Consider the following 24,027-nt stretch of genomic DNA (forward strand, 5'->3'; position numbering starts at 1 on the left):
TGCTGAAGCTGAAACTCCAATATTTTGGCCACCTGATGCGAAGACTCGACTAATTGTAAAGACCCTGATGCTGGGAAAGATTGAAGGCAGGAGGAGAAGGGGAGGACAGAGGATGAGATGGCTGGATGGCATCACCGACTTGATGGACATGAATTTGAGCAAGATCCGGGAGATGGTGAAAGTCAGGGAAGCCTGGCCTGCTGCAGTCCAAGGGGTGGCAAAGAGTTGGACACCACCGAGCGACTGAACAAAAACAAGACGACTATTGACTTACTGACCCTCAAAGCGGGGGCAGGTAATACTGACCCCAACAGCTTACCTAGCTTTTCAATTCATAGTGTATCTTTGCGCGTGTATGTGTGTGCCCTATGTGCTCAGGCCGCCCAGGGTCCCTCTGGCTCTCGACTCCCAGGAGGTGGGGGGCGGGGCCGGGAGCGGTGGGGCTGCCGGGTAGAGCGGGCGGGGCGAGTCGGGGCGTGGTCGAGAAGGGGCGTGTCCAGGGTGGGGCGGGGCCGGGATGGGGGCGGGGCCGAACGCCAGGGCAGCCTAGTCTCGCCGGCGCGGAGCAGGCGAGTGGAGATTTAAGCTGCGCCGAGGAACCCGGTTGCCAGGGGTGAGTGCTCCCGAGCCCAGGGCAAGGGACGGCGGGCGCCGCGGGGTCCCGCTTCTGGGATTGGGATACCTGACTGCCGTCCAGGCCGCCAGGCTCGCGATGAAGCTGCCTCGGTTTCCCCTTCGGGAGTCTTGGGGTCTAGAAGGAAAGCGGCCGTCTGGAGGTTGGGGAGCCTCCTGGCGGGCTGTGACTACAAACGTGAGGAGGCTAGAGGGTGAGCGGCGTGAGCAGAACTTCCTGCCCGGAGCTTCTGAGTTCTATAGAGTGGAGTGATTTGGGGGTCGAAGTTGTGTGTAGGGAGAACGTCCACGTCCACGATGAAGTTGTGAGGCGTCGGCCGGCCAGGCTTCAGGTTTCTGAGCGGGAGCTACTTTCTGTCCAGCCTCCTCCTCTCTCCCTCAGTTTCCCCAGTTTCACCTTGCTTGTGAGTGGATGGGTATAAACGAGCGTGCCCGGATGCTCTCTAATCCTGCCTGTGGCCTGTTAGCTGTCGTTAACTCCACCTCCCCACTGGTGGGTGTAGAGACCCCCGCCCATCCCCAGTCCTGTCTCTGCCCAGACCCACCCACACCAGGGCCTGCCAAGAGCCACATCTTTTGTGCTGTTCATCCTCTCGTTTTCTCCCGTTGAGGGACAGCCATCTGGTCCTCCTTGCTTTGCAACAAACTCAAACGCCTCCTCCATCTCCTCCAGGCGGGCTCCCCCAGCTGAACCCTTGGCTCCCAGTCTGTTCTTGCTTCTCTCCCTCTTTTTTGAGCTCTTGGGCTTCCCCCAGTGGTGGGCTCCATCTCCCCACAGGCTGTTCTCTGGGCACAGGGTCCTTGTTCCCTAGAGGGGAGAAGACCCCATTGGTGAAGACCAGAGTGACATTCCTGTTGCTTCACTCTCCTAATCACTCTGCTCCTAAGTTGACTGGTTACTCAGATTCCCTTCACCAGTCAGCATTCTGAGATCTGAGGCTGGAGGGGACCCCATCTAGCCTGCTAACCTCCCACCCAGTGCACGATCCCTCCACTACATATGCTCAGTGTTGAGGAGCTCATTACTTATGAAACGCTGTTCAGCGTCCTGCAGTTCTGACTTCATTTAGTCAAAAATCTGTGGCTTGCAGATTCCACCCCTTGGCTCTACTTCTGCCTCCTAGAACCATGCAGAGAAAATCCATTTTTTAAATTTGTTCACACAGTCTTGATCAGTTCACTGGATGAGACACTGGGGGTACAGCAAAGAAAACATCAGATAAAATTCCCTGCCCTCATGGGGTTCATTTTCTGGAAAGGAGTTGAACAACAGTCAATACATGACATGTACATGACATGTAAATACATGATATGTCAGGTAGTAAGAAGTGCCATAGAGAGAAAGAAAGCAGGCAAGAGGAATGAGGTACGGGGCCAGTGGTAAAGAACTCATCTGCCAATGCAGGAGACGTGGGTCTCCAGGAAGATCCCCTGGAAGAGAGCATGGCAACCCACTCCAGTATTCTTGTCTGGAGAATCCCATGGACAGAGGAGCTGGCAGGCTACAGCCCATAGTGTTGCAAAGAGTCAGATGCGACTCAGCACACATGCATTGTGGTTTTATACAGCTTGGTCAGGGAGGGCCTCTCTGAGAGAGTGACAACTGAGCAAAGCCTTACAGGAGGTGAGGGGGAAACTATGTGAATATCTGGGGGAAAGGACGTGTGCCCACAGAAGGAAGAGCATATGCAAAGGCTCTGGGGCAGAGGTATGACAGGTGGAAGCAGGTCTGGCTTGTTCTAGGAGCAAGGTCAGTGTGGCTGGAGCAGGGTAGGTGAGGAGCCCGTGAAGTGTGAGTAGGAAATGAATGCAGAGAGGTAAGGGGTGGGGAGGTGGGGATCCTTACATAGGGTGGGGTCTTGAAGGCCGCCTTGAGGGTTTTGGTTTTCACTCTGAGTACACTGGGAACCCCTGGAGGTCTTTGTGCAGAGCATCACCTGCTCTGACTTAGGGATTAGCAGGTTCATCTGGCTGTGGGCAGGAGAGAGGCTGTAGAGAGGTGAAGGCAGAAAGGTAGGGAGACCACTGAGGGGACCACTGTTATCATTCTGGGGAGAGACCATGGGGGGCTTGTACCATGGCAGAAAAGTGATGAAAAATATCAGATTTTCAGATTTGGGATATATTTTGAAGGTAGGGGGCAATAGAATTTGGGATTTGAGAGAAAGGAGGAGTCTAAGGTGGCTGGAAAATTTGGGGGCTGAGCATAGACTGAAATAGGGTTTCCCTGGAAACACAATGCTGGAGACCCAGGTTAAATCCCTGGGTCAGGAAGATCCCCTGGAGAAGGGAATGGCTACCCACTCCAGTATCCTTGCCTGAAGAATTCCATGGACAGAGGAGCCTGGCAGGCTATATAGTTCATGGGGTTGCAAAGAGTCAGTCAGACACGACTGAGTGACTGACACTTTCTTTTGTTTTTCATAGACTGAAATGGGACCTGTTTAGGGGGAAGATCTTGAGTTTGGTTCTGTGCTTGTGAAGTTTGAGATGCCCATTGGACATACCATCAGGCAGCTGGAAAAACTTAGTGGGGAGCTGGAAATGAAATTTAGAGCATCATCACCAGATACCTGGTATTTAAAGCCACAAGCTCACTTAGGGAGAGAGTCATGCAGAGAAAAAAGGTCCCACCAGGGAGTTCTTTGGCTCACAGCTTCAGGAATTAGCCAAGGAGAAAAAAGAACAGCCAATGAGATGGGAGGAGAAATCAGAGAGTGGGAGGTTTTCTGGAGGGAACACAGAAGATGCTTCAGGGAGAAGAGAGGGAGTGATGATGACATATGCCTTTGGCAGAGCCAGCATGTGACCGTTGAGAGTCCAGCAACCTGGAGGTCACCAGTGACCATGGCAAAAGCAGCTGGAGGCCAAAGGGGACAGGAGGGGAGAACTTGAGGAGAGCGGTACAGACAGCAGCTCAGGAGTCACAAGGGGGCAGAGAAACGGGGTTAGGTGGAGAAATTACACCATGTGTATGTGCTGCTGCGAACAGCTCTCCTGGTGAGAAGCTTGGTGAAGGGGGCAGGAATGGGGCATACTGCAGTAAGTGAGGGGGCCATAGGTCCAATGTCCCAGGGGAGGCGTGGCCCCTGATGAGAGCTGGACAGCTCAGAAGTTGAACTTCTGGGGCCTCCCTCTCTTTCCTATCTGCAGCTGTCCAGCAGGGCTGAGATTTCAGCACTTAGGCAAATCAAATGGCTCAGGGCTCCAGAGAAACCAGACTGGCTGTGTCTAAGGAAGGAAGGAGGGGTCAGGGCTTGCCCTCGGCTTGGTGATAAGCGGAGGCCCCGTGTGGGTTGCCCTTTCCATTTGACCCTCTGTTTCAGCAAGGAAGGGCCCCTTTCTTTGCAGAGACCGTACCTTCCTCGAGAAAAGACTATAATGACCTCAAAGTTGCAGTAATTGAAGTGGAGAAGAAGAGGTAATGGAGAGAGGCTGATTGATTTAGTCGGAAGAAGGGAAGTCTGGGCAGGGAATAAAGGGGCAAGAGGTAGGGTTTTAGGGACAGTTTTTATGAAATAGGTGTTGAGAGGACATCTGTTTTCTATCGTTCACAGTTTAAACTGAAGCAGGAAAAACTGTGGTTAGACATGATGAAGAACTTCCTGTACTGGTTAGTGAAGACAGCAACGGGCCAGGTCTTTTGCCCTGGATGTTTAGGATGAGAAAGGACAATGCCTTCTTAGACACAGAGTGCTGGCAAGATTGATTCTTGGAGATTCTCCCAGCTCTGAGGTTTCTGGAAGAAGGCTAGGACAGAGATGGGACTTTCCAGCTCTTGGTGGGAGGATAGACTGCCAAACCTTTGGGCTAGGGCCTGCCTCCTTCTCCGGCTTCCCTGACCTCACAAGTCTGATATGCGTGCCTCAAGCATCTGTCGGCTGACCCAGACTTGGAGTGCTTGCAGAGGGCCCCGGCTGTAGCTGATCCCCTTGTTGGTGAGCGTATTTGTGGGTGTGTCGAAGATCATTAGGCTTGGTGGAGTCTCTCTGTGCAGGGCATGGCGGAGGCCGAAGGCTTTGTGCCAGAACTGCTGAGAATTACGTAATTCTTCACATCTGCTTGGCCAACTCTGGCCTCTGCCCATCTTGTAGGGGGTTTCCCCAGGAAAGACATGGAGTCTATGGGCAAATCGAGACCTGCTAGTCCTGTGCCACTTAAGGTCTGCCTGCAGAGGACTTGGGCATCATGCCTACTCTAAGCCATGGACTGAGGAGCCTGGAGGGCTACAGTCTGTAGGGTCACAAAGAGTGGGACATGACTGAAGCGACTGAGCATGCACTCCAAGCCTAATGATCTTTGGGGGTTGGGGGTTGAGTGATCCAGATTCTCCCCATGCAGAGGAGAGAGACGCTGTTCGTCCTTAGGCCTCCTCTGGTTGAGAGGGGCAGGCAATGCCCTATCTCATCTGAATTCTTCAACTTCTTTAATTCCGGGCTGCACACGTGTCTTCTAGGCATTGGGTCCGAGGTGAAGTGCTGACCCCATTTCTGGGCTGTTTCTGGAGGACCTGGGCAGGCGTGGTGATGGAGCTGGTGTTTTCACAGCCGAGAGCCACTCCAGCGTCAAGCCCAGAGCTTGTCCTACCCCGTCTTGTTCTCTCCTCTCCCCGCTCCCCACTTTTGCCCTCTGGACGCCTCTGCTTGGCACTGGGCGCTGGGAGGAGGCCTGCTTGGCCGGAGAGAACTGTGTTCCTTTCTGGTTTAGAGAGGCCTCCGCACTGGGGAGTCACAGCTCCCGAGGCTGCCAGACACGTGGGCCACCTGGCTGCCTCAGTTTCCTCGTCTGGCCAGCACAGGAATTCCAGCCTACATATTGGCAGGATTCTGAGCCGAGATCTGTCCTTTCCCTTCCTTTGGCTGGCATATGAGGACGGGTACAGAATGTTCCAGCCCCACCCCTTCCCTCAGTGGGTTTTTGATTCATGAACATTCCCACTGTACTTCCCCGTGGCCCAGCTCCATGCCAGGCTTAGAGATGCCAGGATGAGTAAAACCCAGGCTTCCACTTGGGCCAAGAAGGGAGTTGGGCACATAAAGAACCAATAGGGAAAAGGCAGACTTTCCAAGCCCCTTGGCGTCTGTTCCTTTGAGTCTCCTGGAAGGTCCCTGTTTTGTAGACAGACGCTGGAGTTCCTCTTTGGTTCCTATGCCTACGTCCTTTCACTTTCACTTTCTGTGGGCACTGCACCAGCCCACATCCCTGGGCTCCGTGACCATCACAGAAGGGAACCTGCTGAGAGATTTTCTCTGCCACATGGGGACCCTGCCAGAGCTTGGAACTCTGTGAGATCGCTTCCGGCAGATTCCCAGGACCCAGAGTCTGAAGGCTGAGCCCAGAGGAAGCCATTGACAGAGGTGACAGCACACGGTGTGTGGTGGTGGGGAGGGGAGGGCCTCGGCATTTGGGGAGGGGAGCAGTAGACTGGAGTGAGTGCATCCATAGGCTTTGAAATGTACCACGAGTTTCACTTCACCTGGGTTGACATCTTTATAGCAGTGTTCTGGGTCTGCCCCTGGGGGTCACCGTGGGTTATGTATACAGGTCTGGGCTTGGGCTTCTGTAGGGAACCCAAATACAAGGGAATGAAAGGCATGCTTTCTGGAGTTGCTCTGCTTGGGTTCAGATCTTCGCTCTACCTCGTCTAGCTTTCAACCCTTGTCCAAGTCACCAAGCTTCTCTGTGACTCAGTTTCTTCATCTGTAAAGTGGGGCTGATCCTAGTACCAAATTCAGAGTGGTTGGGAAGGTTAATCAAAAGCGCTTAGGATGGTGCCTGACACGTTATATGTGATTAATTAATAAACATTAGCCATTATTGAAGAGAGAGCTATGGTAGCATGAATCCAACCAGCATAGAAAGGACCTCTCGTTGAGAAATGATTCCCTGATTCCTCAGGAGACATTGCTCCCAATATTAACGGAATCCTTTTAAAATTTTTTTTAAAAAATTTTATTTACTTTTGGCAGAGCACCAAAAATTCTTCACTACTGCCCGTGGGGTTTCTTTGGTTGCAGTGAGTGGGGGCTATTCTGTAATGGCAGCACGTGGGCTTGTCAGGGCACTGGCTTCTCTTGTTGCAGATCGCAGGCTTTACTTAGGGCACACGGTCTTCAGTAGTTGCCGCATGCAGCCTCTATGGTGCGGGCTCAGTGATTGTGGCACACAGTCTTAGTTGCCCTGCAGCATTTGGAATCTTCCCGCACCAGGGTTCAAACTGTGTCCCTTGCGTTGGCAGGTGGATTCTTAACTACTGAACCACCAGGGAAGTCATACACTTGTTAAACCAGGGATGACGCATAGATGTGGAAGCCAGGGGCCTTAATTTAACTCCTGGATGCTTCAGACCCTCTGTGAGACCACGAGCCAGTTTGCTTTCTCTGGGCCTCAGTTTGCACATCTGTACAATGGGGAGCTTGCCTTGGTAGTGTCTTAGGGTACAGCCGTGGCTGGCTTGGCCTCAGGGTGGGGCAGACTTGCCCTCTCCACTACCCTCCGCCTGCTTTCTGAGAAGCCCTGTGCTGACCTCATTCTCCTCCCAGATTGTGAAATGTGCGCACAAGATGCTTTTCAGACACAGAGAAGCCAACTTGTGGAGTCGCTGGTCTCGGGGTCCCTGGAGGGCTTTGAGAGCATTCTGGACCAGCTGCTTTCCCGGGAAGTCCTCTCCTGGGAGGACTACGAGGGGCTCAGCCTCGTGGGCCAGCCCATCTCTCACTTGGCCAGGCGCCTCCTGGACACCGTCTGGAATAAGGGTGCTTGGGGCTGTGAGCAACTGACTGCAGCTGTGCGGGAGGCTCGGGCCGACAGCCAGCCCCCCGAGCTTCCCAGCTCCTGGGACCCCCGCTCACCCCACCCAGCCCGTGACCTGCAGAGTCACCGACCGGCCATCGTCAGGAGACTCTACGGCCACGTGGAGGGTGTGCTGGGCCTGGCACAGCAGCGGGGTTTCATCAACCAGTACGAAACTGATGAAATCAGGCGGCCCATCTTCACGTCAACCCAGCGGGTAAGCACTTCCCTCTTGGCTCATCAGAATTCAGAGGAAAAGTGTGCTTAGTTATTGAGACCAGGTCGTGAAATCAGGCCTGTGGGGAGATGTGGGTCCTAGTCCTCCTCCTTTAAAGGTGCGTGTGTGTGTGCATGCGTGTGTGTGTGTGTGTGTGTGTGCTCAGTCTTGTCAGACTCTTTGTGACCCCATGGACTGTAGCCCACCAGGCTCTTCTGTCCGTGGGATTTTGCAGGCAGGAATGCTGGAGTGGGTTGCCATTTCCTTCTCCAGGGGATCTTCCCAACCCAAGAATCTAACCCACGTCTCCTTTGTCTCCTGCACCAACATGCGGATTCTTTACTGCTGTGCCACCTGGGAGCCAGCAGACTTTCCTGGCCGTCCAGCGGTTAAGACTCCACGTCCCCACTGCAAGGTGCACAGATTGGATCCCTGCTCAGAGAACCAAGATCCCACATGTTGCATGGTGTGGCAAAAAGTAATCAATAAAAATAAATAAATAAAGGTAGCTGGGAAGATAAAAGTTGTTGTGGATTTTTGGGATCATGCCACTTCTGATGCGAGATGCTGTTATGGGTGGCGAGCATCTTGGATTCTGAAGTGAGGATGATGCAGGCTCAAGGCCTGTGGCTTCAGATTTCTCTCTGGAAACCCTCATTCCTTAATCTCTCCTGTCTCAGATTCCTCATCTGGGAAACATCAGTAAAGTCTTGGGAGAATTCAATGAGCTACATAACTCTTAGAACAGTACCTAGCACATAGTAAGCACTTATTGTGCAGAAGGAATTCTTGTATTCCTGTATTCTTGTATTCAGTATTCTTGCCTGAGAAATCCCATGGACAGAGGAGCCTGGCGGGCTACAGTCCATGGGGTCACAAGAGTTGGACGTGACTTAGCAACTAAACCACCACCAAGCACTCATTAGCTTACTGTTTGCTACTATCAGTTCTGTCACTGGTGATATTCTGTACTTGTTCACTTTTAGTGCTGTCTGCTTTAAATTAACAGCTCAACAGATCACAAAAATTTATTAAGTTAAATCTGTGTTTAATAATTAATGCAACACACTATGTACTTATGTAGTTTAAATGCCCACATAGGACTTCTATATGAAATTGCATTAGATCATAAACATTCGGGGTTATGATAACTGCCTCTGAAAATGTCATTTCACAAGAACAGAAAAATGTCTTTGGGGTATTTCTGAAGCTCTTTGTTTTGTTTTCCCCCAAAGAGTGATGCAGATGGAATAGTAATTAACAGCCCACTTTATGGATTGGGAAATTGAGTCTCAAAAAAGTGAGAAAAAGCTCACAGTAGTTAATGAGAGGGCCAGACTAATTAATTGAATTAATTAATTAGAATTGAATTAATTAATTAATTAGAATTATATGAATCTATTTTGATGCCTACTATGTACCAGTTTCTGTCTTAAAGCTTATTGTGCTGAAAACCTTGTACATAGTAGGCACTCAAGAAATATTTGTTGATGAAATAATGAATAATTGAATGAATGAATGAATGAATTAGAACACATTGCAGTGTTAGGATGGAGTGGGTTTATTTCATTTTTTATTTTGTAATAATGTTATTTTAAAAGATTTATTGGAGTATAGTTCATTTACAGTGTTGTCTGCTTTATCATTTGAATTTTAAACATTTGCTTGAAAAATTATTTCACATCAATTTTTGCTTCTTTTGGAAAGCTCTTGTGTGTAATTTATTGATAGCATCTCTGAAGAGCAAAATCATTGATGATGTTTGGGCAATGTTTCAGATGATGGAGGAGCCATGAGACTGCTCTAAATGAAGGAATGTGTATGGTCTCAAAATGTCAAGGGAACTTTTTAGTTTTGATTTTTGTCTGTTTTTGAAGTATGTGTTTGGTGTCCAGGTGAGTTTGGGTAAAGTTGATTGAGACTGATGGAATAAGCCTGCTCAAGGCTGCTTTAAAGTGTTCAGAGTATTTATGTTCAAGTGTCTTAAAACAGCTGTATGTGGTCCTCTATCACTAGTACACCTGAAACCTACCATTGTACCTTGCGCTGTAGTTCCTGTGGGGATTACAGAGACTCGAAGAAATCACTACTCATTCAAGTAATTTCTGTCTTCCAAGAATTATTTTTCCCATTCTTGTAGGTTTATAGATTTATGTCTTTTTTTTTTTTTAAGTTATTCTCTCTTTCAATGAGTCTTAAGAGGGAACCACACTGGATGTGTGTTCAAGTGTTCACTTCACCACCTGATACTGCATTGACTTCTTTAAATGCATCTTACTGTACAGATGTTTTTCTGGCCTTTCACTGTGGTGGAAGAGAGAGGCTCATGGCATTGCCATAGGGGGTAGAGACATTCTCACACCTCTCCATTTGCCTTTCTGGATAAATAATGACGTTTTGCTTTCCCCACAGGCAAGAAGGCTCCTTGATCTCGCCACAGTGAAGGCAAATGGGTTGGCTGCCTTTCTTCTACAGTGTATTCAGGAATTACCGGCCCCATTGGCCCTGCCTTTTGAAGGTATATATGTATTCTTCTCAGTTATCAGAAAGGGAAAGGAAGACTTTCAGATTCATGGTGAAGAGCAAAAACATCAGCATGAGACTTGTCAGCTAGAATCTCACTTACTGGCTGTGCAAACCTCCCTAAGACTCAGCGTCTCATTTTAAGGGTAACATCACCACTGTTTGGGGGCATCCCTGGTGGCCCAGTGGTAAAGAATCCACCTGTCAATGCAAGAGATGGAGGTTTAATCCCTGGGATGGGAAGATCTCCTGAAGGAAATGGCTACCCACTCTAGTATTCTTGCCTGGGCGATCCCATGGACAGAGGAGCCTGGTGGGCTACAGTCTATGAGGTTGCAAAAGAGTTAGACATGATTTAGTGATTAAACAACAATAACAACAACAAGACTGTCTCATTGGGATGTTGAGAGGATTAATGTGTGTACTGTTAGGTTTGCTTTTATTTCTTTTTACCCTGCAGAGTGATCACTGGAGCAGCCTTGTCTTGAGGGCTAATACTGGCCTTTCTTATTGGCTCTTCTCTCGTTACTTGTATTAGAAAGATACAGAAACACTTTTTGATGGCTGGTATCTCTTGATCTCTGCAGTTTAGCTACTCATCATCAGAAATTTAGGAGCCAAATGGATTTAGATAATGCGATATCTCTCATCTCGCATGGTCACCGACCCAACTCAGGAATGGGAGAAGCTCGGATAGCACAGCCCGAACATCCCAGGCATCCTGCCAAGTGCTTTATTTATGATGTCTGTCCTTGGCAACAACCCTGAGAAGTAGGTATTGTTTCCTCCGCTTTGCAGATGTGGAAACTAGGGCAGGGAGGCTGAGTGACAAGGTAGGGGAGGATGGATCTGGTTTTAGACCATCTGCACCTATACTTCCTCTTTTCTTGGGAGAAGAGCTCGTTGGTTGTAAGGAGAGGATGCAAGCCTCATGTGTCTTATTCCCGTATTACCGTCAGGAAAGCTCTTTACCATCAAGGCCCCGTGACTTGTGCATGGTGCTGACAGATGGATTTATCACCTCGGGCTCTGCCCCCTGAAGGAAGAATGCCTGGAGGCCTGTGCTTGGCATCTGGGTCTGCACCCTCTCACCTGAGAACAGAACGCAGACATCAGTACACGATAGGGGATGCAAAGCTCCGAGCATGGTACCCTGCTTAGCTCTTCGTTAATGTTTCCTGTTGGTATCATCAACCTCAGCTGGCTGTTAATGCATGGTTAACACTGTGCCATGGTGCAAGATTCCCAAAGGTGACAATTGACATGTGTTTGTTTTTAAAATTTTTTCCCCTGGAGAATTTTGATATGATTGTTGGCAGCTGGAAATCCTGCATGGGAAATCACAGTATTAGGAAAAAATATATATTTTGCAGTCTCCATTCAGTGCTCCTAGTTTATCCAGGTGGCATTAAGGGCAAAGACAGTCGTCAGTTTTGGGAACAGAGGAGGAAACAACAATCACAGGGCCTGTCCTTTGAATGACCATAAATACAGCTTCAATGTGCTCAGAGAGCTCTGTGAGAATTACCTTTTAGCCTTTGAGTTGAGAACAAATGGGTCAGTACCTGGTTGGGGGCAGTGAGGCTGTGATACTCTGTGGTCCTACCACCTGGGGCTCTGGACAATCACTTCTCAATTTCCTATAAAAAGAACCAACCCCTGACCCTGGGAGTGGTTTGCTCATGTTGGTATAATATGAGGATGATGAAGTCAAAAGGCGAAGAGGCCAGCAGAGGATGAAATGCATCACCAACTCAGTGGACATGACTATGAGCAAACTCTGGGAGATAGTGAAGGACAGTGAAGCCTGGCGTGTTGCAGTGCATGGGGTCCCCAAAAGTCGGATATAACTTAGTGACTGAACAACAACAAAAGGAAAAACAGCACCCCTGTGGACATATCCTAGACATGAGAATGTGTATTGCAGATGTTTGTATGAAGAGGATGGGGAAGTAGGTCTTGATTAGGGAATATTGTCCAGGTCCTTGATCTGGGCGCCCCAGTAGCCCAGATACCATCCACTGCTGGCTCCACTCACATAAACTAGGATAAGCTTCCCATCTCAAGGTCTTTAGTTTAATTACATCTGTCTAATCCCTTTTGCAAGTAAGCTAACATATTCACACATGCTGTGAATCAAAATGTGGGTGCCTTAGAGGGGCCACTGATGTGCCTACTGCTTCCAGTAATCATAATGATAATAAACACCATTCTGTGAGAGTTAACTGTATGTCATCATTCTTTTAAACTCTCCTTTTTCTCATTTCTTCCTAAAACAATCCTGCAAGGTGTGAATTGTTCCCAGTTTTAAAGATAAGAATGCTAAAGCCAGAAAGGATGAGACGCTTGCCCAAGTGGATGGTAGACCCAGATTTCAAACTCAGGTGTATCTGACTTCAGAAACTGAGCTCCTATGTCCTTAAGCCTTCTGTTTCCCTTTATAAAGAATAGCTGAGGCTGAGTGGTGAGGGGATTTGTCTAAGTCTACCGAACCAACATGGTTGGACAGACATCAAGATGCAGGTCTTCTGATCCCAGCCTGGTGCTCCTGATCTTCTCTACAGCTCTTTGCAATGTCAGTAACGATAATGGTGCTAGGCAATGTCTTTTGAGCACTTCGTGTTGGACACTGGACAAAGAATATTATCTTCATTGATCCGCGAGTTTTCACCTGGGTCCCTACCTGTAAAATGTAGGGACCACCACTTCTCCTGTTCCACAGAGGAGAAAACTGAGTCTCAGGAAGGTTACATGACCAACCTCAAAGTCCATGGCTTGTGAGTGGAGAGCCAGGATGGGCACTGCCCTTGCGTCACATCCCATTTCCCCGAGGCAGCCCACCCCTCATCAGGGCCCATTTTCACCATGGTCCCAGCGCCTCTGTTTCTTCTTCTGTCTTCCAGATGCCGCCTGTAAGAAGTACATGTCCAAGCTGAGGACCGTTATATCAGCTCAATCTCGCTTCCTGAGCACCTATGATGGAGCCGAGACTCTTTGCCTGGAAGAAGTGTATACAGAGAATGTTCTGGAAATCCAGACGGAGGTGGGCGTGGCTGGAATTTCGCAGCAGAGCCCTACCACCCTAGGCCTGGAGGAGCTCTTCAGCACGCGTGACCATTTCAACAAAGAGGCGGACACTGTGCTGGTGGTGGGCGAGGCGGGCAGCGGCAAGAGCACGCTCTTGCAACAGCTGCACCTGCTCTGGGCTTTGGGGCGGGCCTTCCAGGAATTTCTCTTTGTCTTCCCGTTCAGCTGCCGGCAGCTGCAGTGCCTGGAGAAACCGCTGTGCATGCGGACACTGCTTTTCGAACACTGCTGTTGGCCCGACCTTGGCCCCCAGGACGTCTTCCAGGTCCTCCTTGACCACCCTGAACGTATCCTCTTAACCTTCGATGGCTTTGATGAGTTCAGGTTCAGGTTCACGGATCGGGAGCGTCACTGCTGTCCAACCGCCCCCACATCAGTCCAAAGTCTGCTCTTCAACCTTCTGCAGGGCAACCTGCTAAAGAACGCCCGCAAGGTGTTGACCAGCCGTCCAGGCGCGGTATCCGCGAGCCTCCGAAAGCACGTGCGCATCGAACTCAGCCTCAAGGGCTTCTCGGAAGAGGGCATCGAACTGTACCTGAGGAAACGGCATCGCGAGCCTGGGGTGGCCGACCGCCTCCTCTGCCTGCTCAGAGCCACCTCGGCCCTGCACGGTCTGTGCCACCTGCCCGTCTTCTCCTGGATGGTGTCCAAATGCCACGAGGAACTGTTGCTGCAGGGCCAGGGGTCCCCAAAGACCACCACGGATATGTACCTGCTGATCCTGGGGCACTTTCTGCTGCACGCCTCCCCCCAACCCTTAGCCACCCATGGCCTGGGACCCAGCCTGATTCAGGGCAGGCTCCCCACGCTCCTGCACCTCGGCCGCCTGGCTCTCTGGGGCCTGGGCACGTGCTGCTACGTGTTCTCAGCCAAACAACTGCAGGCGGCACACGTCGACAGTGAGGACCTTTCTCTTGGCTTCCTGGTGCGCGCCAAGAGGGTTGTAGCCGGGAGTACGGCCCCCCTGGAATTCCTGCATATCACCTTCCAGTGCTTTTTTGCTGCATACTACCTCGCCCTCAGTGCAGACACCCCGCCATCCTCGCTCAGACATCTCTTCCAAGGTCACAGGCCTGGAAACTCGCCGCTGGCCCAGGTGCTGCCCAAATTGTTTCTGCGGGGCTCCCGATGTAAAGAGGGCAGCGTGGCCGCTTTGCTGCAGGGGACCGAGTCACACAACCTCCAGATCACAGGGGCCTTCCTGGCAGGGCTGTTGTCCCAGGAGCACCGGAGCTTGCTGGCCGAGTGCCAGGCCTCTGAGACGGCCCTGCTGCGGCGCCGGGACTGTGTCCAGCGGTGTCTGACCCGCAGCCTCCGCGAGCACTTCCGCTCCATCCCACCCGCCGTGCCGGGTGAGGCCAAGAGCATGCACGCCCTGCCCGGCTTCCTCTGGCTCATCCGGAGCCTGTACGAGATGCAGGAGGAGCGGCTGGCGCGGGAGGCCGCGCGCAGGCTGAACGTTGGGCACCTCAAGCTGACCTTCTGCAGTGTGGGACCGGCCGAGTGTGCCGCCCTGGCCTTCGTGCTGCGCCACCTCCGGCGGCCTGTGGCCCTGCAGCTGGACCACAACTCTGTGGGCGACATCGGCGTGGAGCAGCTGCTGCCTTGCCTGGGCGTCTGCAGAGCTCTTTAGTGAGTGGTGCTGGGTGATGCTGGCTGGGCTCTGTGGGAATGCTGCCGTCCTGGTGCAGGTAGGGGAGCCCCTTATGCGGGGAGCCAGGAGTCCACGCCCAGCCCTTTGTGTGCAAAGACCCAGCCGAGACCCCTCCCCAGCCTGCACCTTAGATTCAACTTATGATAGTGATAGTCGAAATTCATGGAATGGCCCGACTGTCAGACACTGTATTTCAGTTTCCCCAGAATTACCTCCTTTAATTTATTTTTAAATATTTTTTGCTCTGTGAGGCATGTGGGATCTTAGTTCCCTGATCAGGGATCGAACCCACATCCCTTGCATAAAAAGCATGCGGTCTTAACCACAGGACCGCAAGGGAAGTTCCAGAATTACCTCCTTTAATCCCCACAACCACCCTGGGCTCTAGGAAGGGATGTTATTATCCCCGTGCTATGCATCCTTAGTTGCTTCAGTTCTGTCTGATTCTGTGACCTTGTAAACGTAGCCTGCCAGGCTCCTCTGTCCATGGGATTCTCCAGGCAAGAATACTGGAGTGGGTTGCCATGCCCTCCTCCAGGGGATCTTCCCGACCCAGGGGTTGAACCCACATATTATGTCTCCTGCATTGGCATTGATGCCACCTGGGAAGCCCTTATTATCCCCAGCATCCTTGATTTTAGGTTCCAAAGCAAGGTAACTTGTCCAAGATCACACAGGAAATGGCAGAACTGGGATTCACAATTGACAGCTTTCTCATTACCAGTCTTGGCCCCCCACAAGCAACCTGTGTTATGAATGGGCTTCAGAGGCACCATGGCAGCCTTGAAGTCACAGGCAAAGTTTGGTGTAATATGTGTCTGTATTAGGAACTACCCTCAAATCAGAGGTGGCTCCACCCCATGAGAGATTTCATTTTGATTTTTAAAATTTTATTAATTAACTTATTCTTAATTGAAGTATAGTTGATTTACAATATTGTATTTGTTTTAGGTATACAGCAAAGTAATTAGTTACATACATACATATATATATATATGTCTGTATATTTTCCTATTCTTTTCCATTTTAGTTTGTTACAAGATATTGAATATAGGTCTCTGTGGTATACAGTAAATCCTTATTGTTTATTTTATATTTGGTAGGGTACTTCCCTGGTAGCTCAGATGGTGAAGAATCCACCTACAGTGCAGGAAACCTGGGTTCGATCCCTAGGTTGGGAAGAGCCCCTGGAGGAGGGCATGGCAACCCTCTCTAGTATTCCTGCCTGGAGAATCCCATGAACGGAGGAGCCTGGCGGGCTATGGTCCATGGAGCTGCAAAGAGTTGGGCGTGATTGAGCTGCTAAGCACAGCACACCTGTTAATCCCATACTCCCTTGAGAGTCTTCCAAATCCCAATGAGATGAGAGTTTGGAGACCCAAGAGACAGACAGTGGCCACAGAGTTTCACCTGCTTTTTAACTCTTTATGTAGTGGAGAGATCTAGCCCGGCCGTATTGCTCTCAGCCCCCGTCTGAAGCTGTGAGCTTTCCCTCTTAGGAACGTCTGTGCCCTGCCCCCGCGGGCCTCTCTCCACCCACAGGCCAGACGAGGGCAGAGACGTACCCAGGTCAGGTGGCTGGTATGCTGCTGGCTCCCAACTTCCCTTCCAGACTTGAAAGGGGATTTCTGCTCCCTATTTTAAACCCCTGAGAAAGCGGAAGTTTTAGCTTAAACTTAAAATCGACTCCCAGCCTCTCCAGGGCTTTATGTCTACTCTAGGGGACCTTATATGTACCCTGAGCAAGGAACAAACCTCTCCTTGACTATATTAGGGTGACATACCTTTCCCTGGACCAATGCAGGGAGACATTTTTCTCTGTGGAGCAAGTACATGGATATCTATTAAAAACTGTGTAGTGGCTTTTGTTATTAGGACATGGGTTTCTAAATATAATAATAATGTAGCATATGTATCACAGAGAGTTGATATGTATGTGTTGTGCTGTCCTTAGTTGGTTCAGCTGTATCTGACTCTTTTTGGCTCTCTGTAGCCCACCAGGCTCCTCTGTCCATGGGATTCTCCAGGCAAGAATACTGAAATGGGTTGTCATGCCCTCCTCCAGGGAATCTTCCCAACCCAGGGATTGAAGTCTCATTTCTTAAGTCTCCTGCATTGGGCAAGCAGGTTTTTTTTTTTTTTTTTTTTTTTTTTATCACTAGCGCCACCTGGGAAGCCCCTAATATGTATATGATACAGAGTTAATATATATGATAAATATGAATATATGGGGAGGAAGCTGTTGGGTGATTTGAGGAGAGTTTAATAAAGGGACAGCTTACAAAAGCTTGGGCAGTAGTTAGGAAGAGCAGATGGGATGTTAGGAAGAGAGGGATGATGCAGGCTCCTGGGCCTGGGGGTGGGGTAGGGACAGGGCTGTTAGCCTCCTTAGGCCTGAATGCGAAGAGCTGACTCATTAGAAAAGACCCTGATGCTGGGAAAGATTGAAGGCAGGAGGAGAAGGGGACGACAGAGGATGAGATGGTTGGATGGCATCACCGATTCGATGGACATGAGTTTGAGCAAGCTCTGGGAGTTGGTGATGGACAGGGAAGCCTGGCGTGCTGCAGTCCAGGGGGTTGCAAAGAGTCGGACACTAAGCGACTGAACACCAGCAGCAAGGCCTGAAGGGGTGGGGTGGGCGAATGGTTATCGGCTGGGAGGCGGGTGTGCCTGGAAGGATGGAGGCGGCAGCAGCCTGGAAGGGCGAGGGCTAGAGGTAAATCCTGGCCCTCTCTCTCCTCCTCACTCTTGCTTTAACCCACAGGGAGCCCCCAGTCAGGGTGTCTATAGGAATCAGCCCCCCAGGACTGACAGCCAGGTGGAGAAGGGGAGAGTGGGTCTGGCTGGGTAGATGGAACATGGCAGCACAATTCTCTGGTTCCCCAGGAAGGAGGAATCATAATTTTTTTTTCACTCAGGAATTTTGAGACCTGTCTGTGGGAGCTGTGTTCCTGAAAGAAATATGAATGAGCATTTTTATGGATAGTGGACCCATAGTTCTCAAAGGGGTCCTTGAACCCCAAGAGGTCCAGAACCTCTGGTCTGGATGATCCTCAGTAGATGGATCCCTAGGAAGAATGGCTCCCTTCTCCTTGGCTGGGAAACGTGACTCCCACATGGCCTGGAAGGGTTGGGTGGGGACTGGGGGGTGTGCCTCTCTTTGCAGAGAGAGATGAGGATGGTCTGGTTCTAGTGCTCAGACAAAGGGGGCTTGTGGAAATGCAGGTTCTTGGGCCTGTTCCCCAAATTCTCATTCTGTAGGTCTGAGGTCGGGGCCCTGGAATTTAAGTTTTTAAACAGAGTGATTCTGCTGTAAGAGGTTCAGAGGCCACACCGTGAAGACTGCCGGTCTGTGGGAACCAGCTTGAATTTCCATTAGCAGTGAAAGTCCCTGATCAGGTTCCACCACACTTTGCCCTGCACACACTTTAGTACTGAAACCGCCATCGCTACAGGGGAGGGGCGGGCAGCAGCTGTGAGCCTGCTGAGTGGGCATTTCCTGTGGGTAGAGGGACAGACAGACAGACAGACAGAGAGGGAGTGAGGGAGGGGGGCAGAGAGGGAAAGAGACGGGGACAGGAGGGAAGGAAGTAGGGAAGAGAGAAAGGGAGAGAGAGGGAGGGTTCTCTCCCTCTCCGAGTTGTCTCCATGCCAACCGAAACCCTCAGGCTCCAAGGAGCCCCGTACACAAGGGGCCCCGTGCGTACAGATTTCTTGAGACCCTGGTTCTGACTCTAGGGCCGTGACTTTCAAAGTTTTCGGACCACGACCCCATGGTGAGGGAGCGGGTAAGCAAGCACCCAGACATGTCAAACTGAAATTTCACAAAATGACTTTCTCTTACTAACCCTGGTACTCTTTGCTCTCTTTTTCCTTCCTGTTCTGTTTCCAGTCTAAGAAGCCTGCTCCAGACCTTCACAGTTGATTTCGTGACCCACCCATGCATGAATCTAACCTTAGAGCCCCTAGCAGGCCATAAGGGAGAGGCCGGCCGTATGATGTTGTGGCTTACAGGAGACTTTGGAGCTGGAGCGACTGAACACACACACACACACACACACACACACACACACACATGGAGCTGGAACACCTAGGCGCCAATCTTCTAGACCCTGTGCAACCTTGGTGAAGTCACTTGGCTTGCTGGGCCTCAGCAAGTTTCCTTCTCTCTCATGAGCATCATAATAGTACCTACTTCATCAGATTAAAGAGGATTAAACATCAGTACTATTGGGAAGTGCTCCATACGTCTGAGCAATCAGATTACAGGTTTTACTATGTGCCAGGTGCTCACAGGACTTTATATGCACTGTCTCTTTAAGTCCCCACCAGAGCCCAGTGAGGCCCCCTTTACCTTCCTTCCTTTTTCACCAGTGAAGGGACCAGCAAATAGCTAGTCAAGTGACTGTCCAGGATCAGAACCTTCTTTGAGGGACTCCGGAGAGCCTGAGGTGTTAACCTTTAAGTCAGGCCCCAAGCTGACCAAAAGATGCAGAATCATGAGCACAGTGAATAAAACACATGGATCCCTGAGCCCTGCCCCACACTTGCAGACTCACCAGTTCTGGGGAAGAGGCCAGAGAGTCTATTTTAGGAGCACTATATGATGATCTTGTGATCAGGTGAGCTTTGGGGAACACCATTCCGAAACAGAAATATTGGAAGGGACCTGCCAGGCAGAGGCTGGCTTGCAGGAGTACTGACATAGGGTGCATGCCTGTTTCCACAGTCTTAGCTGCTCTTGTCTGATTTTCCATCTGGTCGCCTGGATGGTGGTAACCACCATGACCCCCAGCGGTGGCCTGTCTAGTTCCCTGTGCCTTCCCCATGCTCCTTCTCACCTTGGAACTTTCGCGATGCTCCTTTCTCTTTTACAGAGCTGGAAACAGTGCCTCCAATTAGGTAGCGCCTTCCTAAGGATTCCAGTGTTCATTAATAGAGACTCTGGGTGCCCACTTCCAAAGCCCTCCACCCCACTGAGTGCATGACATTAGCACCCTGGCCAGGCATGGGGGAGTGTCCACTTTTCTGGGGTGCTCTCTCCTTGCAGCATTTCCCAGTAGCTCAGAGGCTGGCACTTCGGGGTTAAGCAGAAGTCTCTTTGGGGATTTTGTTCATTTTTTCCCCTCTCTCATTGGCTCTGTGTTCAGATTTCTTTATTTTGTCTTTGCGTAGCTTGCGAGATAACAACATCTCAGACCGAGGCATCTGCAAGCTGGTTGAACATGCTCTTCGCTGTGAGCAGCTGCAGAAGTTAGCGTAAGTCAGGCTGTGGACGTTGGGCCCCGTGTCCCCAGACTCAGCCCAAGGCATGCGGCCTGGGCAGCAATTAGCAATTGTGAGTGAGTGACGGGCTGGGAAGTTTGCGTGGCCAGAGGACACAGGGGACTCCTGAGGGTGGCAGCTACCCGGGGTTGGGGTGTCACTGTCCACTATGCTTTATCTCCATGTCTCTTCTCTCTTGGAACTTTCCAGTCTGTTCAACAACAAATTGACCGACGGCTGTGCACACTCCATGGCCAGGCTCCTTGCGTGCAAGCAGAACTTCTTGGCTTTGAGGTGAGCCTGGGGCTTCCCTGCTCCTGGAGACTTTCGTCCCCACAGCTGAGTCAGTTTGGTCTGGTCTCAGCCCATAATGGGCATATGACCTCACCTCACTGAAAACAAGGACAGTGTTTCATTCTGAACAGGGATTCACTCATGCTGTGACCTCCCCAGAAAACTCTGGACCAATGCTACTGAGGCTTCCTGCCCTTTGACCTTTAGCCCCCAGGACTGAAGAGAGTTTCCAGGACCTTTTTTCTTCCCTGTGTCTCAGAGTGTCACTGGCTCTCTGGGATGATCCATTCCCTGATGGTACATTGAGCACGTGTTAGGGTTGGAGTAGGAATGCAGCAGTCACTTGCCACCACAGAGGCAGCCAGTTGCCAAAAAGCTTTCAGAAAGTCCTTCTATTGGTGGGTCCAGTGCTGAGCGTCCCTGCTGGCTGACACAACAAAGAATATGCCTGCAATGCAGGAGACATGGCTCCAGCCCCTCTGCTGGGAAGGTCTCCTGGAGTAGGTTATGGCTATCTACTCCAGAATTCTTGCCTGGAAAATTCCGTGGATAGAGGAGTCTGCTGCAGTCTGTGGGATCACAAAGAGTTGGACAGGACTGAGCAACTAGCACTTTCACTTTCTAGTCTGGTAAGTCCGAGTTTCTGCTGCTCCCCACCCTCTCAGCCTCAACTGGAAGCTCTCTCCCATCTGACACCGTTGCATCATCCCCCCCCAGCTGGTCCATGGGTTGGCCTGGCTTCTTTTTCTCTCTGAGATGTTCTTGCCTCCTGGGTTTATGAGGCAGGGTTGTTTTTCATTCGCTAAGCTGTGTCCAACTCTTTGTGACCCCATGGACTGCAGCACGCCAGGCTTCCCTGTCCTTTACCATCTCTCGGAGTTTGCTCAAACTCATGTCCACTGAGTCTGTGATGCCATCCAACTGTCTCATCCTCTGTCACCCCCTTCTCTTTCTGCCCTCAATGTTTGCCAGCATCAGGGTCTTTTCCAGTGAGTCAGCTCTTCACATCAGGTGGCCAAAGTATTGGAGTTTCAGCTTCAAAGTGAAGAATTGCTTCCATGCATTTGGGGATGAGCTGCCATTTTAAAGTTGTTGACTCAGTCTCGGGCAGGGCCGCTGAGGCCAACACCAGAGGTACCATTCTGTATTGAGAACTCTCTTCTGCCTCCACCACCTGCTACCCTCAGCTCAGGAAGCCAAGAGTGGCTGTGGCCAGAGCTGGGATGGTGCAACCTCCAGGGAGGGCTGTAGGGTAGCAAAAGGTGCTGCTCCCACTCCCAGAACTTGAGAGATCTGTGTTTTGGGTTAACATAGCATCTCAGTTGAGAGCACTGGGCTCTGGAGCCAGACTGACCAAGGTTTGGATCCAGCATCCCTGAGATTTGAATCCTCATTAGCTGTGTGACCTTGGGTCACACAGTGACCTCTGTTTTCTGTGTCTCTGTTTTCCCTTCTATAAAATGGAGAAAGTAATTATAGCTCATAACTCATAGGTAGTTGTGATGATTAGAAAGTGAAAGTCGCTCAGTGATGTCTAACTCTTTCCATGAACTTTCCAATCTCATGGAATTCTCCAGGCCAGAATACTGGAGTGGGTAGCCTTTCCTTTCTCCAGGGGATCTTCCCAACCCAGGGACTGAACCAGGGTTTCCTGCATTCCAGACGAATTCTTTACCAGCTGAGCTACCAGGGAAGCCCAAGAATACTGGAGTGGGTAGCCTATCCCTTTTCCAGGGGATCTTCCTAACCTAGGAATCAAACCAGAGTCTCCTGCATTGCAGGCAGATTCTTTACCAGCTGAGCTACCAGGGAAGCCCTAGACGATTAAGCAAGTTAATATACATAGAAAGCTGGCACAGCATCCCAGAACTTAGTGCCCAAGAGATGGTGGATAAATCACGTAAGTTCTCAGCATGTTGATCCTGTTTGTCCAATCCTCCAAGGAGGGATTAGATATGCAACAGATTTGCTGGGGGAAATGCCTATGGGCGGAAATTGGGGAAGGGAGCTGGAGGGGGAGGCTGGGAGGGCCGCAGGTCTGACCCCGAGGGAGGGAGAGAGGGAAGGAAGGGTTGTCAGGAGGAAGCATCTTAGACCCCAGTGCAGTTTGGAGAGAAGACAGAGGCTTCTGGGGAGTCCTCCAGCCAGTGTGCCCGACAGGAGGCTCAGGTCTCCCAGTCCTTGGCTGGGAGCAGCCCGTGGGAAGCAGGCCTTGGGGAAGGAGGCGGTGGGGGGGGCGGTGCGGGGACACTGGACTTGCCAGCACAGCAACTGGGGCCCTCGGTTACCCAGGAAGGTCAGAGGTCTATCAGCTTAAAGTGAATGAAACTTCTTTGAAAGATGAAACTGGCAGTATTATTCCAGGAAGCCTGGAGCTGTGGGTGAGAGTTCCGGGGACCTCCCTGAAACTCTCTGAGGTGCCCAAATTTTGCTGAAACCCCCTCCTCCACCTCTGCCCGAAGGCTTACCAGGATCCCTTTCTTTCTTTCAGCCACCAGCTCCGCGCCCCACCCCCCTTCCAGGCACTTTCAAAACAGGTAGATGCCACCCGCAGCCACCATGGATGGGGCAGGCTGCGGGAGGAAAGCAGGGTCCAGCGCCCGCCCGCAGTCAGAGGAGAGGGTGGAAGAGTGAGTCACTCTCCCTCCCTGGGGAAGCCGCCTCCCTGGACTGTTGTGGTTCCTGCTCCTGCCTGTCACAGTGCTTTGCAAAACAGGCTCTCCCATGCCTCCCCCTTTGCTGGTGGAAAAGGAAGCAGGAGCAGTCAGTGAGCCCCCTGAGCTGAAGCACCACACAGCGCATCTCCAGCTGGAGCTGGAGGACTGGTTCCTGCGCCCTTCAGAGAGGTCCCCCACCCTTTCTTCCCTGTTTCTCTGTCTGGGCCACACTCCTTGTGCACCCCTCTCCCAGACCCGGGTCTGGGGGGGCAGTAAGGGTCCTCCCGCCCTGCTCTCTGTCTCAGTTTTCCTCTGTCTTCCCTTCCAGGCTGGGGAACAACCACATCACGGCCGCGGGAGCCGAGGTGCTCGCCCAGGGGCTCAGAACTAACAACTCCTTGCAGTTTTTGGGGTATGTGGGATTCTGGGGCAGAGCGGCAGCACGCAGGGGTTGGGGACTTGTGAGGATTTAGGAGCAGGTGAAACCAACGCTTCAGCCCCAAGATCTCCGAGACTACCCCTCCCTTCCATCCCCCGCCCAGGCTGCCATGGGGAGGGAGAGCGTGGGCGGCCCTTGTTGCCTCTGCCTTGCTTTCTGCTCAATAAACAGGAAGTTCAGGATGTCAGGGCTGGGGGAGGGCAGAGCCCACGTGCAGTGGCAGGAAGCCCTCTGGTCCTCCAGGGCGCTGGAGCTGTGCTTCTCCCCTTGGTCTATACCTGGGAACCCCTGGGGAGCTTCTGAAGAAGGCCACTGTCTGCCCCAGGCTAATTCAATGAATTATCTAGATGCCAGGTCCGGAATCAGTAATGTAAAAAAGCGCCCCAGATGATGTGCAGCCTGGGCTGAGAGCCAAGGAAAGAGAAGGAAGTGGGGAAGTTTGGACCCTGGACCTTGGACGGGA

The 24,027-nt window shown here is 51.2% G+C and overlaps 1 protein-coding gene across 6 annotated transcripts in view; it reads left to right on the top strand.

Moving 5' to 3' along the window:
- Positions 1 to 562: 562 nt before the first annotated feature.
- NOD2 (nucleotide binding oligomerization domain containing 2) overlaps positions 563 to 24,027 on the top strand; it is a 36,524-nt gene continuing 13,059 nt past the window's right edge. Inside the window, exons 1-7 of one of the 6 annotated variants that reach the window (XM_065925308.1) lie at positions 563 to 613; positions 7,176 to 7,642; positions 10,055 to 10,160; positions 13,069 to 14,884; positions 20,085 to 20,168; positions 20,385 to 20,468; positions 23,454 to 23,537. In XM_065925308.1, the coding sequence (XP_065781380.1) occupies positions 7,184 to 7,642; positions 10,055 to 10,160; positions 13,069 to 14,884; positions 20,085 to 20,168; positions 20,385 to 20,468; positions 23,454 to 23,537 (2,633 nt within the window). In that variant the 5' untranslated portion in view covers positions 563 to 613; positions 7,176 to 7,183. Of the gene's footprint in view, positions 614 to 5,538; positions 6,004 to 7,175; positions 7,643 to 10,054; positions 10,161 to 13,068; positions 14,885 to 20,084; positions 20,169 to 20,384; positions 20,469 to 23,453; positions 23,538 to 24,027 lie in introns of those variants that run through there. The other 5 variants (XM_065925305.1, XM_065925307.1, XM_065925309.1 and 2 more) reach the window with 5 other exon arrangements.

Source organism: Muntiacus reevesi, chromosome 2 (genome assembly GCF_963930625.1).
Source record: "Muntiacus reevesi chromosome 2, mMunRee1.1, whole genome shotgun sequence".
NCBI classification, from domain to species: domain Eukaryota; kingdom Metazoa; phylum Chordata; class Mammalia; order Artiodactyla; family Cervidae; genus Muntiacus; species Muntiacus reevesi.